The sequence below is a fragment of the Lipophrys pholis genome (assembly GCF_963383615.2).
Source record: "Lipophrys pholis genome assembly, chromosome: 12".
Classification (NCBI taxonomy): domain Eukaryota; kingdom Metazoa; phylum Chordata; class Actinopteri; order Blenniiformes; family Blenniidae; genus Lipophrys; species Lipophrys pholis.
This window is the reverse complement of record NC_137641.1, coordinates 13767149-13788540: the sequence shown is the minus strand read 5'-3', so window position 1 is coordinate 13788540 and position 21392 is coordinate 13767149. Positions and strand designations below refer to the sequence as shown.

At 41.4% G+C, this 21392-nt stretch overlaps 1 protein-coding gene across 2 annotated transcripts in view; it reads right to left on the bottom strand.

Moving 5' to 3' along the window:
- Window positions 1-1156: 1156 nt before the first annotated feature.
- Window positions 1157-21392, bottom strand: part of il11ra (interleukin 11 receptor subunit alpha) — a 46519-nt gene continuing 26283 nt past the window's right edge. Inside the window, exons 2-12 of one of the 2 annotated variants that reach the window (XM_080476859.1) lie at window positions 16470-16566; window positions 11516-11582; window positions 10340-10506; window positions 7854-7968; window positions 7539-7699; window positions 6299-6462; window positions 5926-6070; window positions 5706-5807; window positions 2334-2436; window positions 1973-2052; window positions 1157-1587 (exon numbers count right to left, since the gene is read on the bottom strand). In XM_080476859.1, the coding sequence (XP_080332985.1) occupies window positions 1974-2052; window positions 2334-2436; window positions 5706-5807; window positions 5926-6070; window positions 6299-6462; window positions 7539-7699; window positions 7854-7968; window positions 10340-10506; window positions 11516-11582; window positions 16470-16566 (1200 nt within the window). In that variant the 3' untranslated portion in view covers window positions 1157-1587; window position 1973. The remainder of the gene's footprint in view (window positions 1588-1972; window positions 2053-2333; window positions 2437-5705; window positions 5808-5925; window positions 6071-6298; window positions 6463-7538; window positions 7700-7853; window positions 7969-10339; window positions 10507-11515; window positions 11583-16469; window positions 16567-21392) is intronic. The other variant, XM_080476860.1, reaches the window with a different exon arrangement.

Sequence of the window (21392 nt, the reverse complement as noted above, 5' to 3'; positions counted from 1 at the left end):
AACAAAACAAAGGAGTATATTAGCTCAGTTGCTACTAGCCGTGTGACTTAGTGTTTTGTTTAGTGTGTCGGCAACCGCTCGCTCCTGTTTCTCTCTTTTTTTGGGGGGGGGGGTTAATATTTTACAGTACGCTTATTTTGCTGCAGTTAAGTGGAATCCACTTCCTCAATCACGTGAAGTTCAGGTGCAAAGCTTCAGCCGTAGTACCGAAGGATGGGACGGGGGGCGGGGGGGCGGGGGATTTGCCAGGTTTCTGAGCTTAAATGCTAAAACAGGGACTTTTGTGAATCTCAGGCTGCACCTTTAAATCGTAATGAAAGAATTGTACCCTGATCTCACTAGAAAACTACTTTTAAAGAGTTTTTTTTTTTTTTTTTAAACTATTCCTCAATATAATCTCACTTGCTAAACTGTGTCTCTAGTGTCTTAATGCTGGTGACTTTGTGAAAGGCCACGAACTTTCTCTCCGCACATTGTGCCGACAGTGGATGGATGGCTTTTTAAAGAGCGACATTAAAGAGCAACAGAGACGCCAGACAACAATACAGGAATATCATGCAACATGAAGATCATGAAACAAAGTCGATAGGACCCGACCTGCACCACCTCCAGCTCCGTAAATCTCCCTCCGGCTGGGAGTCGCTTTCCTGGACCCTCCCTTTCCCTCCCACAACATGAAGACTGTAATGCCCGTAGTTGCTGCTTTGGCATCTGATGCACACACACATACACACATATACACACACATACACACATATACACACACACAGACACACACACACACACACACACACACACACACACACACACACACACACACACACACACACACACACACACACACACACACACACACACACACACACACACACACACACACACACACACACACACACACACACACACACAAAGAGACTGGCAGAAGTTATGTTTCCTTCACAGCATTGAGTCGGTCGGTCAGTCGATGTGAGAACGGACGCTCGTGTTTCTGGGTTCCTTCTCACAGTGAATCTCAAACAAAACTTGAGAAACGCGAGGAGTCCTGGACAGGAGAAGAGAGGCAAGTTGTCCCAGAAAATAAAATCTTCCCCTTTTCCAATGAAATCAATCCTGACGTTCTTTTTTTCTTTTTCTTTTTTTTTCCTTTTTTTTTTTTACCAGCTGCACTTCTTGTCCTTAAATGTTGAAAAAGTTTTTTTAAAAAAGTCACTCCTCCAAATAAAGAGTTGAGGAGTCAGTCCAGCTGAAGCAGCTCTGATGGGTGAAGTGATGCTGCGCAGGGCAGCAGAAGTAAGGCCCGTCTTCCCTGCCCGCACTGATGCATTGTGGGAAGTGAAGCTCCATGTGAGTGTTGAATAAGTCCGGGGGGGAACTTGCAGAACTCACCCTGCAGGATCAGTTCTCTGCATGGGTTTGTCACCCCACACACCCCCCCCCCGCTGTCCCCGGCCCCTCTCATTCGTACTGATGCATTGTGGGTAATGTAGTTGACGGTCAGCGTGTTAACGCTGGCTGGAGGGTGGAGGCTGCCTCGCTGGTGGACCTCCGGGATGAGCTGAAGACGGGCACAAGATGCTTTAAATAAACCTGAGACGAGGAGAGAGCAGCGTGAGCGGAGACGAAAAGGAATGCGGAAGAGAAAAAAAACACGACTCAACCGAACATGTATAAATCATAATGTAACTAAACACTATTGTGTGTGTGTGTGTGTAGCCTTATAATTACAAGTTGGCGAGCTATCTGAGGACTGTCTGCATGTTGTTTATAGCAGCCCTTTGAACCCATTCGGCTCTTCTCATTGGCTCTTTGCCTCGCCTGTGGGCAGTTTGCGGTAACTTTATGAATCTGAAAGGAGCAACGCCTAATTTTGAATTTAATTAGCTTCAATGCAACTAAATGGAGATCAAAAAGCGTCGGCGCAGAGCGATCTGAACTAAAACACAAAACGACCACGTGTGTGAACGTGACTCACTTTAGATTGGCATGGACTTCATCTTGACCATGGAGGTGAGCTCTTGCTTGGTGGCTTGATCCCGTCGTCTCTGTCTCATCCTGAAAATGTTAACCCAAACACAATCACAAACATTAACAAGGAAAAAAAAAAAGGGATTTGGAGAAGTTTGTAATCTAATTGGAAGAGACAGAACACTCAGCTGCGGCTTTGTGGGCCATGTGTGTGTGTGTGTGTGTGTGTGTGTGTGTGTGTGTGTGTGTGTGTGTGTGTGTGTGTGTGTGTGTGTGTGTGTGTGTGTGTGTGTGTGTGTGTGTGTGTGTGTGTGTGTGTGTGTGTGTGTGTGTGTGTGTGTGTGTGTGTGTGTGTGTGTGTGTCTTACCACATGACAAAGATGAGGGAAAGGATGGTGGTGAGGATGACCACGGAGAACAAAACCAGGAGGATCACCAACCCCAAATTACCTTCGTCCTCGTGGACCGGATCTGAGCGGGAAGAGGAGGGAAGACGGTCGTCACGGCGCATCAGCGAGGAATGTGGCATTTGACGACGTCAAAAAAGTAGGAATTTTTAACTTGGATGTCATTTTTTAGGAAAAAAACAAAACAACCGTCTGTCTTTTTTGTCCAGATTTTCCAATACAATTAGGTCAAAATGTTGCAAAAAAACGAACCAAAAAAAAAAGTTACTTGACAATATCAAAAAAATAAATCAGTAAATACAGTAAATCTACAAAAACTGTTCCCATCTAGTTATATACAGGCTCGACAGGAGTACAGTTTTCCAGACGGTTGAATAACAACACATTAATCTGAAAAGATCAGGAAGAATTAATCATTTAAATGAAATCTTTAACTTTTCAAAACGTTGCCGTGTAAACCTGAAACCTTTTTCAAACAAAAATGCAAAAATTATTGCATTTTCATCTTGTGAATGGGGTCTAAGTACTGTTTATTTACTGTTTATTGGCCTCAACGGGAAGGTATTTGTATTTTTCTTTACATTATAATTACAGAAAAAGTGGTCCTTTTCATTTACATACTTTGGCCTCCACATTTGACAAGAGGAACATTTGACACCCGAAGTCTCTTCACTTCCTATATCTGATTTACAGAATGGGAAAGAGTCTCAAGTCGTACATCAAACTGACAGCAGGTTTTGCGTTTACTTTTTTATAAATCTCACGCTCATAAAAGAACTGGAGAACACTCACGCTCGACCTAGAATCATTTTATAATTCAACGCTTAATGTCAAAGTCCTTCTGACAACATGCCGCGTGAAGAAAAGGTAAATAGAAGTTACATTTCAACAGTGGCACATTTATAGCGAACATGCATGAATGTTTTGTAAAAAGACAAACACTTTTTTTTTTTTTTAAAGGCTTTGCAATGGCCTAAGATTTATTGCCAAAAGGCATCATTATAACAAGGACATAACCTAACAGACACGCACCAGGTGATGGGAAGAAAAAACACTTTGTAGTTTCTCCTCTGTGTGTGTGTGAGAAACAAAGAGAGAAAGACAGCGCCTGTGTGTGTGTGTGTGTGTGTGTGTGTGTGTGTGTGTGTGTGTGTGTGTGTGTGTGTGTGTGTGTGTGTGTGTGTGTGTGTGTGTGTGTGTGTGTGTGTGTGTGTGTGTGTGTGTGTGTGTGTCCGTGTCCGTGTCCGTGTCCGTGTCCGTGTCCGAGGATTGGATTACTCTTTGGTGACAAGTTAATTTTACGTCTGCCGCTATGGCTTTCACACAAACATGCATTCGTTATACTGACAGGAGTAAACAACTGGCTTTCACACACAGAGAGAGACGCGGGGGGAACCGAATTCAGAAAGTCAAAAAAAGTAAATATGGTACTGACCGAGTTAAGATTTCTGACTTATGAGCACATCTGCAGATGCCAGTGGACTCTCTCACTCAGTAACACAAATAGAAAAAGACATCTGGCTCACAGTCTGTGCCGTCGTGTATACATCTCCTTGGGTGCGTGTAGCTTTGCGTAGCTGTTTGACAAGAGTGTTTGCAATCATTTTTGCCCGTGTGAACACGCTGCTCCACACTTAACTTTTCATCCCGGGTGCATGCGGCGGTGTGCAAAACATGACACCCCGCGGGTACAATTTACTGCAATTATATGCAATTTGGCGATGAGGCACAGGCGAGAGGTACTTGTACTGTTCTAGTCGGACTGTACTATCTGTAAATAAGGCCTCGCTCCAAAGAGCCGCTACATTAGTGAATGAGCGGGATTCTGCCAAAAACAAGGTGAAAAACAAAACAAAAACTAAACAAACATGCTATTTAATCAGTTGTGATTCTTCACTGACGTTTCAAAGTTACAAACAATGGAGGATTTGATCTTTAAAAATGACACAATGTGTGTTTTGTTTCTGCGAAACCAAGTTCTTGTGGGTTTGTTTGGTACATTTTGGACAAAAAAAAAACCTGTTCAGTTACAGTTATTTGTGTCCACGTAGGGCAATTTGTGTCGCAGCATTGTACAAAACATTAATAATGCAAATACATTTATGCGCACATACTATAAAATCCAGATTGTTAAAGTGCCATCAGCGCACATTAAAAGTTCCTGCCGACCTGTGGGGAGCCACGTTATCGAATGAGGCACGACTCCACCGAGCCTCTCCTGAATTCAGAAAGGATTCATTTACGTTAGTGTGAACTGTTAAAGTCCCGCAATCTTACTGCTCGTTGTTACGACACTGCTTAGTGCGTCTTCTGACTTTGTGGGAGAGAGAACTTCAGCACAGATTAAATAAAATCATCAGAGACTGATCCACTGATTTACATATCGACATTGAGTCGACATACAACCGAGATCCATAATCGTTTTTGGAACTGCTGGAAAAGACAGAATTTTGGGGGATTTGTAATCCAGCGCTGAGCCACCGTGACGGGATTTAGTGAGTCCTGCTGCGGTGGGACAAGGAGGACACACAAACACTCTTTGTGTTTCTTTCTTTTCTTTCCTTTTTTTTTTTTTTTTAAACTGCGTCTGTGTGTGATCAGTTTTTATTCGCAGATGATTTTCGTCTGCTTTGCGGGTTTGGGCGGAAAGGATTATGGGATGATTGTCCTGTGAAAGCCTTGTGTGTAATAAACAAGCTGCCTGAGACCAACCGAGGAGCAGACTTTAGTCATTTTGAAGTAAATCTAGGAAAAAATACAAAAACAAAACAAAACAAAAAAGCATTGACCAAATGAACAAAGAATTCAACCTTCATTTCATCCAACAGGGGCAGTCGTGTTTCAGTGACATTTCAAAAGCGATCTGTGAGTTCCAGTTGGTAGTAGTTGTGTATTTGTTGTTCATTTACTCAAGGATCTGTGTGTTACCTTTCACACAGATGAGGATTCAGAGTTACAGCGAAAGAAACAGCGCAGGTGACGGTCACTTATTTGGAAAAGCAAAACAACAGTTTGTCTTACTGTTTGTCAGACTGACACTTCATATTCAAATCTGATAATGAGATCATTCATAAAAGAGGGTTTTAAAGAGGCTTAAAAAATATTGTAAAGATGTTAGTATTGATTCACTGCACGGGGCAATAGTAAAATAAAACAATCATTTGATCTGGATTCCGTGCTACATAAAAAACTAAAAAGTGCATTGATGTGTGATGGAAGTTACAAGAATATTTAGTTGACGTCCCTGTTTCCTCCTCGAATGCGGATGAGAATGAACCCAACGCCTCAGAGTGTTTTGGCGTCAATTCATTCAAACCAACGTCTGAAACTTACTGTGCGACTTGGCAGTGGAGGTTTCAGGCTTCGTATTGAAGGGGAAGAAATAGTCTGGAAATTTGTACACGGACTCTTCTGTAGGGTCGGCAGTGCTGTAGGCTGCAAGTGCAGAGACAAAGATTCATTGGAATTAATAATGACATTTATAAAAATCCATTCCGATCTGAGTCTAACTGTCACAACAGTTTGCACATCACTATTCACTACTCGCCCTGACCTTCCCAGGGTTTGGCGAGAAGCAACGGACTCCATTCGCTCCAGCGGCTCTCTGAGTTCACCTCGTCTCGGGCTCGAACCTGAACCTGGTAGAGGTGGCCTGCTAAGGCATCAAATATGACGACAGAACTCTCCTCGGAGTAAATCTGGTTGAGAGGGGTGAAATGAAATCGAATGAGCTCATAAGAAAAAAAAACAAAAAAACGAACACACACAGACCGATAAGCTTTCTTATCGGTCTGTGATTCTATCAAGTTCATTTGTGCAATCTAAACAAAGGAAGCCTTGTTTTTGCAGAGAGATCCAATATGAGAACGTTTGCATCCCGCAGTCGTATGCAACGTGTTGTTTGGACGAAAGCCTTGCTCACTGACCTCTGACCAGTATATCGAGCCCTGAGGTCGGTATCTGATGTGAAACACGAGCGGGAACGCGTCGTCCATCGGCCAGGAGGCGGGAAAGCTCCAGGCCACGATCAGCCTCTGAGGAAAGCCCTCCAGCTCGCTCACCTTCACCGACTCCGGAGGGTCCGGTTTCACTGCGAAGAGAGCAGCAATCCGAATTGCCACAAGTATTTTCCACCGTGTCCAAAATAGTGTTCTCAAGCTGTTTTATTTCGTTGTTTTTGAGAGTTACGTACCCATGGAAGCTTTAATTGAAATAACTCAAAACAACAACAAAAAACCTCTGTTCAGCCACCGAACAACCGAGACTAAAAAATAGCTTTGACTCTCGCTTTGACTAACTTAAACTCAAGCTGTGAAATTTATGAACCCTGTTCCACAGCAGCCGCATCCTTGCAATAGCTCCGATGAAAAACATCGGCCGGCCACTGTGGGTGCTGCGAACTCCCTCGGTGCTGCTGTGAAGGCCTCTGGTGAAGAGTTAATCCAGGCCTCGAGTTGAGGACCAAAGGAGGATGGCCACAAGTACAGGCGGGTAGAAATAAAAAGTATTACTTGATGTGAAAACAACTGTAAATTCTGTGTTTACAAATACCCAATATTGTTTTACTGTATATAAATGGGCATTTAAAAAAAAAAAAAAAAAAAGCGGTGCTATATTTTTTTTTATGATTTAATTTCAAACTACAATACAGTGTTATGAAACTTCCATATTCTGTCTTGTAGGTTTATTAAATAGAAATATTTGGAAAAAAATATAAAATATTAGAGATTTAGTTTCCCCTACTTTTTATTTTAACAAAAATTATTTTAGTGGTTTACTAGAAACAATAAAAAAGAAAGGGAAAAAGAAAGAAAAAGAAAGATATTTATGACGATGAGTGACCCATGGTGTGTAGTGGTTTGCACTCTTGCCTCGCAACAAGAAAATCCCTGGTTCAAGTTTGGATTTGAGAGCCTTGTTTTGTATGGACTTTTTTACTCTCATCTTTACAATTTTAGTAACTTTTTCAGAGACTTTATAACTTAAAAATGTATTCATGTATAATATTTTGTGGTAAAGCTAAGACAAAAGCATTTTACAGCGGCGGTGACGTGTGCTCAAAGAGTATCAGAAAACGATCAATTCTAGTGAAATCGACAAAAATGATTGTCTTTTGGTGGAAAATATCTCCTGGGTGCGTGTCGTGTAAGCTGAATGTGGCCTTACACAGCTCGTGGAGCCGAATACGGGCGAGTGTCGTCTCCGACCCGAGGACGTTTGTCACTGTGATACTGAGCATATGCATGGGCTGCCAGAAGGCGAGGTAGTCCACGTCACAGCGTCTGTGGGCGATGTCCATGATGCACGGCGCCCACTCTGGACCATTCCTGGACAACAAGCGAAAAAGGTGGTTCTTAAACTGCACACCTCACAATAACTCTGGGGAGTTTGCTCCACATTTATTTGTCCTTATCACTCATTTAAACATGTTTTGGTTTTTTGGGGTTTTTTTCTGGTCCAACTGCAGTTACTGGCTCTTACCTGAAGGAGGCGTTGTACTTGGCTGGTAGAAACGTCTTTATCGGTTCCACCCAGGAGCAGCGAACATGTGTATGATTGGGCACTTGGCAGGAAATACTCAGCAGCCCAGGGGGATCTGGGGGAAAAAAAAGAGTCAGGGAAAGTTCACTTCCAGGAAATTACTTTTTTTAAACGCCTGTAATGTGTTTTTTTTTCCAGTTTCTCTGTATTGTCCTGAGTCATATCCCTTTAATGAAGTTATTTACACCAGCTTCAGAAAAACTACTGTCACATTGAAGGATTGCCAGTGCTCACTGGAGTGAGGTGGAAGCCTCCATAGAGAACCAAAGATGGCCATTTTATTCGTATTTGACATGATTTATACCTCTGGAACACTTGCATACACAACTCAACAAACTGAATAGTTTTAAAATTAAATCCTCTTGGTTATTGCTTTGTCTAAAGCAAGAACGTTTAGCTGAGGTCTGTTTGAGGAAACTAGTCCAGCTTCTCTTTGAACGCCTGAGCTTGCCAACAAGCAGCAAGACATTGGTAATTTAACACCAGCCTCATATTGAACTGCTGTTGTGAATCCAATGACGATACGAAGGGATTTATTTAGTTCACATCAGCGTGGATAAAACCAGCAATATGGCAAAGTTACAAGATTTCAGGGTATTACTTTTTCTATGAAATAATAATAATAATAATAATAATAATAATAATAATAATAATAATAATAATAATAATAATAATAATAATAATAATAATAATAATCTTTCTGCTTTAAAAATACTTGTTTGACACCCCTGTAGTCCAGGGTGGTGCAGAAAATACCAAATGAAAATGTCCATATTTTCCCAAAACCCCACAATTACGTCTAAAAATGACAACAATCTCAACACATAGTCAATTTGATTGATTCCTTCTGGTGCAAAAAGCAGTGAAATGACCAGAAAACTTCTCTTATAACTGCTTAGTTATGCATGTTTTCGCAAACTCACCCTGACAGCATGGCGCTGAGACTACTGCTTGTTTGCTATCTTTCATTGCAGCATCACTAATATCTCATCTTGTCTCAGTGTTGTGTCCGCTACTCTGAAGAAATGTGTGGGTTTTTTTTTTTTAAATCTATGTTTTCTTTAAAATTTAAACAATTTACTTGCTGGTTTGGTGGGCGGGATTGGAGCCTCTTCCTGTTTGACACCCCTGGTCTATTGTGCCTATAACTGTCAATAATTAATTGAAAAAAACAAAAACCAAACACGAGTTTCACTGACTATGTGGAGGGAAAGCCACGTTTCTTACTCTCCTGATTTTATGTAATTTAGGTATAGCTTTGCTGTGAACTTAATCTTTCGTGTGACTTTTCTCAATTGCTTTGGAAACTTTAGCCACAACAATACCGACGTTTGAGCCTATTTTTTCTCAATTTGCCCAACAAAGACATAAAACACGACAACTGCTCCTAAGATCAAGTGATCTCCAGTACATTAGAGGAACAGCTGAAGACATGAACAAATCACTGAAACTGATTAAAAATTCACTTTCCTCCGTACTTTGTTCACACTTTAATATCTGAGCCAAAGTACAGTTGCAAGCGTATGGTGATCTACTTTCAAACAAATTTCAGAGACAGATGGAAGAATCGCGGCTGCTCTCAGTTAGGAGGTTTTGAGTTCGTTCAAGTGCTGTGACCAAACAATTGTAGTATGGAAACTGATTTTATACGCATTTTGGAAGATTTGGTGTTGGTGTGATGAATGAATGAGTTTGATGTGTCAGTTTCACGTTATATTTTTTGCAGACATGCATATGATCTGTTGTTTTGTTATTTTTCTTGCACAACTTTGGTCGAAACCTTTAAAAACTGGTATTTTACACACTTCACTAAAAACCGAGTAAAGCATCATGCTGTTTTCTTCAAAATGAAGAATGGAAGATTTAGCCAACCGCTATTCCATGTTTCAGCTGTGGTGCAGCTAGTTATGTGGCTTATTTCTGCCTTGAGACTAAAACGATCCACTTTGTTCCCTGGAGTCTCACTCATTCAACTAAAATATCTTTGGAGCAATTTCAGCAGTACCATGGAAAAATCCCTCCGCTCCTGGAAGGGAAGCGACACTTAAGGCAGCCGCTTCCTGTTTAAGACAGTCAGAGGAAGCCGAGGGCTTTGTCCTTGTGATGGCTGATAAGACTTGTTTCCTCTGACGCTCAGCAGCGTTGCTCTAATTATCACTGTTTGAATGACTTATTGTGTTCAGAAGTGAACCACGAATTCCATTTTATGAGGGGGGGGGAAGAATAGTTAAACAATATGAAAAAAATATTGGTAGGTCAGAAGCCAGACAGGTGGAAACAAACGTTTTAGACAGGGTGAAATGAAGTGTGATTTTATGGGATGCACGCCTGTTCCTGAAAGCTTGTGGTCCCATGGCGAAAGACGAAATACACGGCAATCCTCAAATTAGCCAGCGTGATCTCGAACAAGTCACAACAACACTTACGGCCCAGCCTGAGGGTGACGGTATGGAGGAGGAGCCCCTGGGTGTCGTAGCAGCTGTAGTTGCCCTGCGCCGACCGGTCGACCTGCAGCAGGACTAACCTCCCGTCTGATGTCACTTGGTGCCATGGCAACGCAGAGTTGTTGTTGAGATGCCACACCACAGGTAACCTGTCAGGACACAGCAGATGTCACTTAGTATGCTTGAGATGACTTCCCCTCGTGCTTGAGATTAAAATAGAAGACGATTCAGGAGCAGTGTCACAGGTGCAAAACTCCAGCGTGTTCATTCAAACACAAAAAAACACAACGGCCTTCTCGGATTCAGAAACAACGAAAAAAAAACAAACTAACAAAGCATTGGCCCTGCTTGTGGTATCCTACAAATCCCCAGCCCAGTCTGTGCCAGCTCTAGTATCATTACCATTGTGAAGCAGAATTCACCAAGCATCCATTTGGTGAGCTCAGATTAGCCTGTTGTAATGCAGCGTATTTTTATCCTCCTGTGGCGACTCTGCACCAGGGCACCATGCTGAAGAGGTACGCTGTTAAAGTAAAGTTTCATTTTCTTTAACTAACTTTCTCTCACATTGGTATTGAAGCATGTAATTAATAAAAAGGGGGGGGGGGGGGGGGGGGCATGGATTTTCAGCTGAGGATGAAGTCCATTAGATCAACGTATAGTTTATACATGCAGCTCCAACAGCTGATTGTCCGATGTCAGCTGAAGAGTGAAGTTCAACGGTGCCTAAAAATAAGCTATAAGCTTCGACCTCGACATCCCAGAGAATAGACGTCAGCCCAAGCATTTTCATGCTTACGTTTTCTGACGATATAATACAGTCTGAAGACCTATGATACGTTTTATGACCCCGCCCACAGAGCTCTCCACCCGTTTTACCTGATGCTTTCTGGCCTGACCTGGACGTTAGTGTTTTCATATCTCCATCACATGCAATCCTCTTCATGATTACCTTGTAATGTGTCTTATGTCTTACACTTTTATTTATATATTTATATTATATGTTTGTCCAGTTTATATGAACGCCCAAAGAACGGCTGCAGGGACTACCATGTTGAGAACCTTGTCTCTAAATGCCTCTCTGATGAAACAAAAACAAAACAAAACACAGAGTCGATGAGTTGAAATCCTGTCGTGCTCGTGGTTTGAATTCCTTACCTGTTTTGTGACTTCCCGCATGCCAGTGTCACATTGGAGTCCAGGCGTCCGTACTGCACGCCTGACACTGCAAACACACACCCAGACGACATAAAACATTAAAGCACATTGTTGTCTGGCTTGCAGTGTCTGCACTTTGCTCAATCGCGCATACCGCGCGTTGTCATTGTCAGTATTAATGTGATTCGAGCAGCCACCATTTACAGTATAGTCGAGAGTGTGACAATAACATCTCCATACATGGCGAGGGCTCCGGCAGGCCTCGGGCTGAGAACACTTTGGCACACGGTATAAAGCGGCTGCAGGGTTTCTTTCTTCTTCTATTTTTTTTCTTTTCTTGAAGCACGTTATCATCACTGCCATAAAAATATTATTATTATATATCGGTTAATCCACTGCAAATCCCCTCCAATAAAAGACAGATTAACAGCTAAGCATTTCAGGCAAGTCTTGGAGTGAGACAGTTTTTTTAAACTCCATTTAGAAACGTGTTTTTTTTTTTTTTTTCCAACACCAAAAGAAAAACTCTCAGAGCTGCTGAGCCCAGTGACGGACGCTGATTTGTATATGGGCACATTTTGAGGCTGACCTTTGACACTCATTATAATTTTATGTTAAACTGACTTTGTGTTTATTCTCTGTCTGAAACACTGTCTCTTCTCTTTTTGAAACTTTTCTTCTGAGAGGCTTTCCTGGAGTTGGCATCTCAGAAGATAATCTGTAATTTGACCCCGACCTCATTGTCTTGCCAGCCGACCCTGATGCATCAAAAGAATTTGTTGATGAGCTGATTTAATCTCGTACAAAAACCAGCACAAACTAGGTCTTGACGTCAATCTAAAGACAACATAATTACCCAAATCATGTGTTTTAAGGACTTTATTTGATACTTTTACCACATTTAATATGAACACAAAGAGGAAAGCATGAACAAAGGCTTAAGTGTCATATATGTGAAACAAAACAAAAAGTCGAGTTTCTGTGCACATTGCGTTACTAATTTAAGATATTTTTACACAACATACTTCCACCTAAAAGCAACACACACGGACAACATCATCTCAAAAAAAAAAACCCTCTCCTTGCATCACACCGAATTAGAGGGGAGTTGAAGGGAATACTAAGTGCAGTGTATACCTGAACAAATATTTGTGGTGACTGTAGTAATTTGCAAAGTCGATACTCTATCGGCTGTATGTGAGTGTATGTGTGTGCCTGCTTAGCTTGGCTTCATAATGCTAAAGCGGGCATTTCCAGTAGATGTGGAGTGGAAAAACATCACTCTTACCGCGAGTCTGCCACGCACACACCTTCATTAATTCTCCACCTCAATCAGTCAGGCATGCACACTCCCTGCTGGCCTCTCCTCCTCTGGTAACAAACTATTTCCTCCAGGTTGGAGCTTATGTTTGACTTTTTTTTGATTCACTGAACTCTTCCTTATCTCATTTTTTTCGCCAGACAATCGCGACAGCTTGAGAAAAGTGGAGGCTTTTACTCACATGAATTCTATTGTGGGAGATTTAAACACACCGTGGAGAAGGCATTGTTTTAACTGAATTTGCTGTACAAGTATATTCATATTTAGTTTTCCCTCCTACACTAACCTCACCTGCCCCCGAGGGAACAGCTTCGTTAATTCTTAATCGAATTTAGCGTAGTCACAGAATGAACGCGTTGCTCCAGCACTGTGTTTTCGCTGGCACTTGAAGTTCACTTTTCTGGCCGTTCTCCTGTTCGTGGCTGCACATAATGAAACAGCTGGGGAAAAGAGCAGCAGCAAAGTGCTCCACTGTGATTTTGTGGTTGCATTTATATTTTGGAGTGCAGGAGACAAATGCACAACGAGAGAGGAGTGATGAAGCCTACTGAGACTTTCTGGGGGGAAAAAAAACAAGGAAACAGAAGCTTCTGGTTTTTGCAGTCATGCTTAGAAGTGACGATTCATCATATGCAGCATATTGTTACTCCATACAACCTATCGACAGAGCTGCATTTTATAAAAGAGAAAGGCCAATTTCTCAATTTTGAGGTGTTTTATCCAAGTTCAATATGGTTGTTTTTGCTTATTAATGGCTTTTCTGATCAGCCAAGATTATGAAAAAGTATTTGTGTTCTTTTCTTCTCCTCAGCTCATATTAATTTTCTGTTACAAGCTTTGTTTCTGTCTTCTAACTCTAAAAGTCTCTCTTCTTTGGACAGCTGACTGATATGAGTTTATCACTATCAAATCAGCCTCATCAAACCTTCCAGCTGTAACGTTAATGCGCTGTGCCTGGAGCAGATGACCACATATGGAAATCTACGGTGAGGTGATGTGAGCGCTCCAAAACCAAACAATACAGACCTGGCTTCAAATTGTAGCTCTATTCAAAATGAGTATCTAAGAATATGGCGATATCTTACAGTGTTTACAATATCTGCACATGTCATAGACACTTTGTACTTAACCTTTTAGAACCTCTTTTACCACTCCAGCAGTCCTAACGTGCTTTACGTGATCAGTCCCATTCACTCATTCACTCATGCGATCATTTGCACTGTCACACCAATGGCGGTCGCTCATGCGCACTGTACTCACACATCATAGGATCGTACTCTGGGCTCAGTGTCTTGTCCAAGAACACTTCTACACATGGTAGTTTGGAGAAACAAACTACCAGCTGAGCCAAAAGGTGCCTCACAATGATATAATTTAAATATATTATTAATACGTATATCTATATAAAAAAAATAAAAAGAAGTTTGGTGTCCTCAAGATAAAATGCGATCATATTTCAGAAGAAAACAAAGCCTAAGAAGATTATTGAGTACAAGTACAAGTACAAATAACACACAGGATAATATGTGAGTGTGAGTAATCATGTAAAGAATGCAGAGACGGCTGAAGTGATACAACGCATTAAAGTTGGAAGCTGAAAGCTCTGGATATGCAGCTTTCTGAGTTAATGTGTCCTTCGTTAGGCCAATGGTGATGTGTTTGAAAAGGCTAAAAAGTTTCGATATGAAATAAAAAAAGTATCTTCTTACAAGTTAAACAGTTGCAACAACTCCCAACATTTCCACCTGGGTCATGAAATCAATAGTTACCATTGACGCTACAGCAGCAACTCTGATTGTAATTCATTTCTCATGATGGAGAAGGGAACAGAAATTCTTACGAGATGAATTTAACAGGGTTAAAAATCAAACACCAGATGGCTTTACTATTAAAACAATGGATTAATACTTTAAAGGCAACAAGAAAAAGCATTCAGCCAAACAATGGGGCGACTATTATGAGCCTGTGAGTCAGTTTCTCACTTCCCCCGAAAAAAAGTGAAAGTCCGTCTCAGAGCTGCAGGTTTGTCATTTGCACCATTGATCACAGCTTTGACGTGTTAGGAAACTGTTAATGATATATTTAACCATTAAACAGCTATTAAAAACGGTTGCTGTTGTGCTTTGGGAGCAGCAAGTCACTGTTGAACAATTCGGCATTCAATCCCTTGTCTGATCAGCTCCGGTTTCGGTGGAGAAAAATCAATAAAGACATTTAGCTTTTCAATGTAACTAATCGTGGTTTTATACAATTACAGTCTACTACAGTATTGTTTCACCCTCTGTGTCACTCTTTCCCTCTATCAAACTACATATACAATACCTCTTTCACCAGTTTTACCCAGTTTTCCTTTCTCCGTTTAACCATCAAACACGCACACCTACACACACACACACACACACACACACACACCCACACATACACACACACACACACACACACACACACACACATTGTATGTGTGTGCTACCTGGAGCCTTGGTGCGGTGTAAAGACTTGGCTGGTCTGAATGTGTGTATTCATGTTTTATTGGCAGTGGAGTACATTATTCCCCAAACCCGCAGCGTTCCACTCATATCTGATTCTGCCTCTGGCCAGAAGGGGCCCAGACCTGTGCACGGCAGCACACACAAAACATGAGAAATCACATGTGTGCGCGCACGCACACACACGGTGCAGCACTCGCGTGGACAAACGCATGCTGGGGCTGCAGGTTTCCTCTGACATTGAAATCAGATGGCCACAGAATTTGCAAGCTGGATGAAACTTAGTACTTTCCAAACAATAAAAAACAAGGACTCTGGAGCTGCTGTGGGGTGAAATGGATGAGGAGGGGAAAAATTTGGACAGTTTTTGTCTGAAGATCTGCGAGCAAGTCCTTCTTTTTGTTGGAATGACTAATGTCGCTAATTTTGAAGAAAACGAGAGTGAAGAGAAAGATTGAAAGGAAGACGGAGAGAGTTATTTAATAAAGGAGAAAAGGGAGATTGAAATAAGATGGAGAGAGAAAGGAAGGAAGAAAGAAAGAAATAATGAAAGAAAGAAAAGAATTCTTAATCCCATAGAGATCTCTGAGGTGAGCTCAAACAATGTGCTTCTTGTTTGTAAAAAGCTTCTATTCCAATTCAGCCAATACGAAACACTCAAACAGCAGAAATAAGATCCTAAAAATCATCGACGGATGAGAGTTGTTTTGGGGGTTTTTTTCAGCATGTGTCACAGTTTTATGGTAAATGCGAATGTTTCCACTTTAAATGTTGGACCCCGCTGCAGTAGCTGCAGATAGCGCGAGCACTTTGAGTCAAGATAAGTCCTCAAATAGTTCCCTAAGGAATCCGAGGCTGATCCTTTACAGAATGTGTCCGCGTGCACGAGTTTGTGCTTGTGCGTTGTAAAGTGCATCGCTACACTTCATTTTCATACTTTTGCCTCTTTGCGTGGTGGTGCAAATGCAGCGTGTGTGTGTGTGTGTGTGTGTGTGTGTGTGTGTGCAAGTGTAAGTCTGTGTGTGTGTGTGTGTGTGTGTGTGTGTGTGTGTGTGTGTGTGTGTGTGTGTGTGTGTGTGTGTGTGTGTGTGTGTGTGTGTGTGTGTGTGTGTGTGTGTGTGTGTGTGTGTGTGTGTGTGCGTTTTACCTTCATCAGTCCAAATCTGAGCACGACTGGAACACAGTGACCAAGATAAAAACCAGATGACTGTCAGACACACAGGACTGGACAAAAGGCCTGGCATCTGCACAAAGAGAAAGAGAGAGTGCGAGTCAGGAAAGGAGGCAGCATAATGCATAATTAGGAGTTATTTTAGAGCCTGAACAGTTTGTCAGTCAACATGAACATCAGCAGCAACAGCAGCAGTATTATCGCCATCATAATTCTGCTCATCCTGTAGAAGAAAATGGGCATGGAGGGAAATTTCCTATCACTTTGGTCAATTTCCTCCCCACAGGAACTACCAGCCAACGGTGGAAAAAAAAAAAAAAAAAGCAGAAAAACAACAAAATGCATTCAGACACATTCACACTGAATATTGTCAGTTCTGTACAACAAACTGAATGTTGCGAAAATGCAAAGACGTTAGTCAAGACAGATGTTGGCCTTTGTGTCTGACTGGTGGAACTGTTGAGTACGAGTATTGAAAGCATATTTATTAAGTAAAACAAAAAAGGAAAATATGTTGGAAATGTTTTATTTTGTTGTATTTTAGTTGGCTCTCGTTATTCAGTTTCTCGGAATACCAGAGCTCCGGTTCCACTCGAGTTGGACACAAAATCCTTCTTGAGGTCTTGTTCTATGAAGCCACGTAACACATCTTCAATCACATTTAACCCAAATCACCAAAGAATAATACGACCACACTGAAGAGTGTGTTTGTTATTATTACAATTACTCAATCAAACGTCTGGTCCTGTTGAATACAGCTTGCATCTCATTTCAATTCAGCTTACTACATAAAAGTGCTTGGTCATATGGTGCATTGGGTAAAGGAAAGACTTTCTGATTTATCATTCATTCTTTGGTGTGTTTTGGGTCAAACTAACCAACAGGAGTCGAAAAGTAATGCTTGCACTGCGGGTCACTGCTTTTATACGGGTGGTGTTAAACGAGTTCATAGCTTGGCAGTGAAGGAAAAAAAAAAAAAAAAAACGTTATATAATTTAAGAGATACTGACAGATCTTGTCCTCGATGTCCGGGATCAAGTAAACACAGGCGTGACATGAAACATGAACAACTGTGCCACTTTGGAGACCCACCTATAAATCCTGCTGTTTGACGCTGAAGGTTTGGAACAATCTCCTGCAATATGCTTGAAGCATCAGGCAAAACTTGGCTCCCGATGAAAGGGGCTGCGTTCACAATGATTTTACACATGTGATGTCATTGTGATCTCTTTGCCCTCTCAATTGTTGCTTGTAATTTTGAGAGCAGGACATTTACTAAGGGAGGAATAAGGAGGATACAAAGCAGAATATCCTGACTACAGCGATCACTGAGATGGAGGTTGTACGTTCCTCTGCACCAGCAACGTTAAAACATATCCTTCCAAACTCACTTATGTGGTTAATATAACATACTACACATTGGAACAACAACAATCAGAGATTTGTGACCTCTGCCAAGAGTAGATATGGACACAGGGAAATGACACATATTCCACATCCAGATCAACTGCCTTTATTCATTTATGTAGTTTGGTGATCCCATGATTTTATTTCCTGATTTCAAAGAACACAAGATAAGACGATATATTGTGAAATTACAATTTTGTAACAATTGTAACAATTATTTTGATCCGGCTCACCACCAAAATGTAATGGTCTCTTCATTTGATCAAAATGTGCTTGTGTACTAATTTCCATGATGATCCGCATATTACTTTTTCAGATATCTTCTTAACCGAGAGACGAGATAAACAGACAAACAAACACAGGTGATTTAAAACCTTCTTGGCAGAGGTAAACAGTAAAAGTCCTGGGATATAGCATTGAAGAACATTGGGTACATGTTGGGGCCACCGTGACCTTGGCTGTGGATGACCAAAATCTTACTTCGGCCCTGTTTAAACAGAAAACCTTTGTTATGTCTTGGGTGTCCCAATTACACAACAACGGTGCTTGGAGTGACTGAAATGAAAACAGAACTTCTGGAAAATGTCGGCTGCCAAAGTGGACATTTTTTAAAATGCTCCGACTCGGTGGAAACGGCAAAAACAGAACGGTCCTGGTACATTGTTGTACGCATGCACAAAAGTATTAAGTGATAACAACAAATGCACTCTTGAATTTAGCAAAGCTTCTCTAATATAAGTACATTTACATCATCTGGATCACTTGTGGAGACACGATTTATTTCTTACCTAATGACCGATACTGAAGTGGACCAAAACTTTTCTGAAACAAAAACAGTAAAACTTGATACGTAGTCGTGGAAACAACAAGTGAACATTAGCAGCATGTGTGAGGCCATACCTTTTGAAATATTGCATAAAGCAATCGAAACTTCCACCTGAATCTGCTTGAGACACAACTACTCTACTAAGCGATTACACGTCCAACACGTCCCTGATTTCCGGACTCACTGAAGTCGTGTCCAATGAGGCTTTAAGCCTTCTCAAAAGAGGGAGAGCCAAATGTTATGCATGCCTCTAACAACTTTGTGCAAATGAGAAAAGAAAATTCACATCACACGAAAACAAGCTCCACAAGTTGTGCAGTAAAACAGGATTTAAAATGCTGAACAATTTAAAGTGCAATGGCTACACAAACAAACAGACTAAACTTGCTGGTGCGTCTGTTCGACCTTGTACAGTCAGGAAAGAAAGAGTGCATTATAAGTGACGCAACAACTGCTGTAAAGCATCCTGTGAAGCATCAATGAGCACAGAATGAGTCTATTGTTTGGTAAAAAAAAATTACACTGTTTGCCGTGGTAATGCTGGAGCCGCACATGCCGAAACTGAAAGGTATCAGATATTCCGCCGGCGGCGATGATGTAGCGCGTCAAAGAAAAGAGGGGTCAAAATACTTCAAGAATCGTGCCTTTCAATGAGGCTATTCTTCCATATACTTCACTTCGGAGACTGTTCAATGTCACATTTCTGCACAAAGCGAATGAGACATCTTCTGTGGGCTGACTAATGGTTGGATGAAGTCAGCACAAAGCAGCGAGAGCTCCTTGTTCATTTGTGCCATGCAAACAGGATTTTCTCCGATGTCGTTCACAGAAAGCAGAGAGAGCGGCGAGTTAGGAGGCCGATCAGCACAGGAGCGCTTCTTGTTCGTTTGCATTCATTTAGTACTGGAGGTTAAAAACAGGTGTCGGCCCGTAGGTAAACAAATTAGTGCTTGATTATTCATTCCCACTGCAAACTGTAGGCGGGTTTTCCTCTTTAGCCTTGAGAATTTAAATGGGCCCAAGTGGGTACCAAATAAATAAATGAAGCATTGAGTCGGTTAGATTCACACGTCAACAATTCAAAAGACTGGATGAAACTGTAGGCTTGTCCACGCAAGCCGTACCCAGTGCAGCAGTACCGTGAATGCTCTGTGTGACACGGGCTTCATAAACAAACTGGCCTTTAGAGGTTTTCAAGAAAGCCCTTTAAAACATACACTGCAGCTGACTGAAAATAAACCTGCAGCCTCTGCCTGTTGGTATCTTTGCCAAAGAGATTATCTGTTTGTTTAAACCATAAAAGAAACACAATCATCTTTTCATGTTTGGCTAGCACAAGTGCTCCGAGTCTGTCAACATCTGAGCAATGCTGACGATGTGTTTGTTAAGATTTAGAAGCCTATTAACAATGTGTCGGGTGAAATAATGAGGGACATCAGCCTGAGCAAAAGCAACTACACAACTGCAAAAGTTGCACCACGAAGACAAAAACCACAAACATCAATGAAAAGCATTCATTGAAACAGCTCTGTGATGGCTTCTGCACTTGTTCTTGTGGGCTTTTACTCAATACTGTTGTGGATTTTGAATTGTGGTGATAAACCAAAATCAGCCTCGATCCAAGACCGTTCAGTATTTCAGACAAAACTGTCACTCGTGAAAAACTGAAAGAGGACCCAGTCAAGTCATTCAAGAAGCCAAACGTCTCACAAACATCCAAGTCATGTTGACTACTACATGCTACTTTTTAAAATGGAGGTGCAAGACCAAGGACACAAAACAATTATGTAATATCTTTTTGTTTTATTACTTTCTTTACAACTCAAGCTCAGTTAAGTATGAACTATGTTGACCCCACTGCAAAAAAAATAAAAAAATACACATATGGGATTTCAAAAGTAAAACTATACATGTATTAAATAAAAGAGAGAGTTATGTCATCGCTCTTTTTCAGTGAAGTGCGAGTGTATCTGCCAAAATCCTGAATAGAAAGACTATGCAGCTGTGGCTCCTAAAGTCACATCTCCCAAAAAATAAAAAGTTCTTGGAAAACCCTGTGAAGGAGACGCGAGGGACTCGCATTTCCACTGGTGTCTTATGATGTAGCACAGCAGTGTTACATTCGCCACTGTAACTTCACACAGCACACTCAGCAAATTTGAAACTCACAGACTGCTCGCTCCTCCACTTGCTTACATTCCTCTTGCCTTCCCTCTCTCCGTGCTTTCTTATGCTTTCTTTCTCGCAGTACATTCTGTTCTTGCAATCCAAAGGGCACACTGGTGAACTTCTGAATTGCACAAAAAAAAAAGCTGTAAATATTTGTTGAGGAATAAAAGCTTGGCCTTATGGCAGTACTGTCCACCAAATTCAACCTGTTGCTTTACTTTACAAGTCCTTGAAACTGTGTTTTTTTTTTCTTCCCCACTCAGCAGTGAGTCCTTGGCTTTTCCATCCCTCAAATGCCAAATCCTTCAAGGTTCAATAAATACAACCATGTCATGGTTTATAACAAATCACTGCTTTATTTTGCACCGTCTCCTCCAGATCAGCCAGAGATTCCTGAGTGCAAGCTGCCTCTTCTCATACCTGTTTTGCAGCTATCCTCTACTTCCATTCCATTCTTTCAAGTCTATCGATTTCCCTTTAAAGACTCTTATCACCAA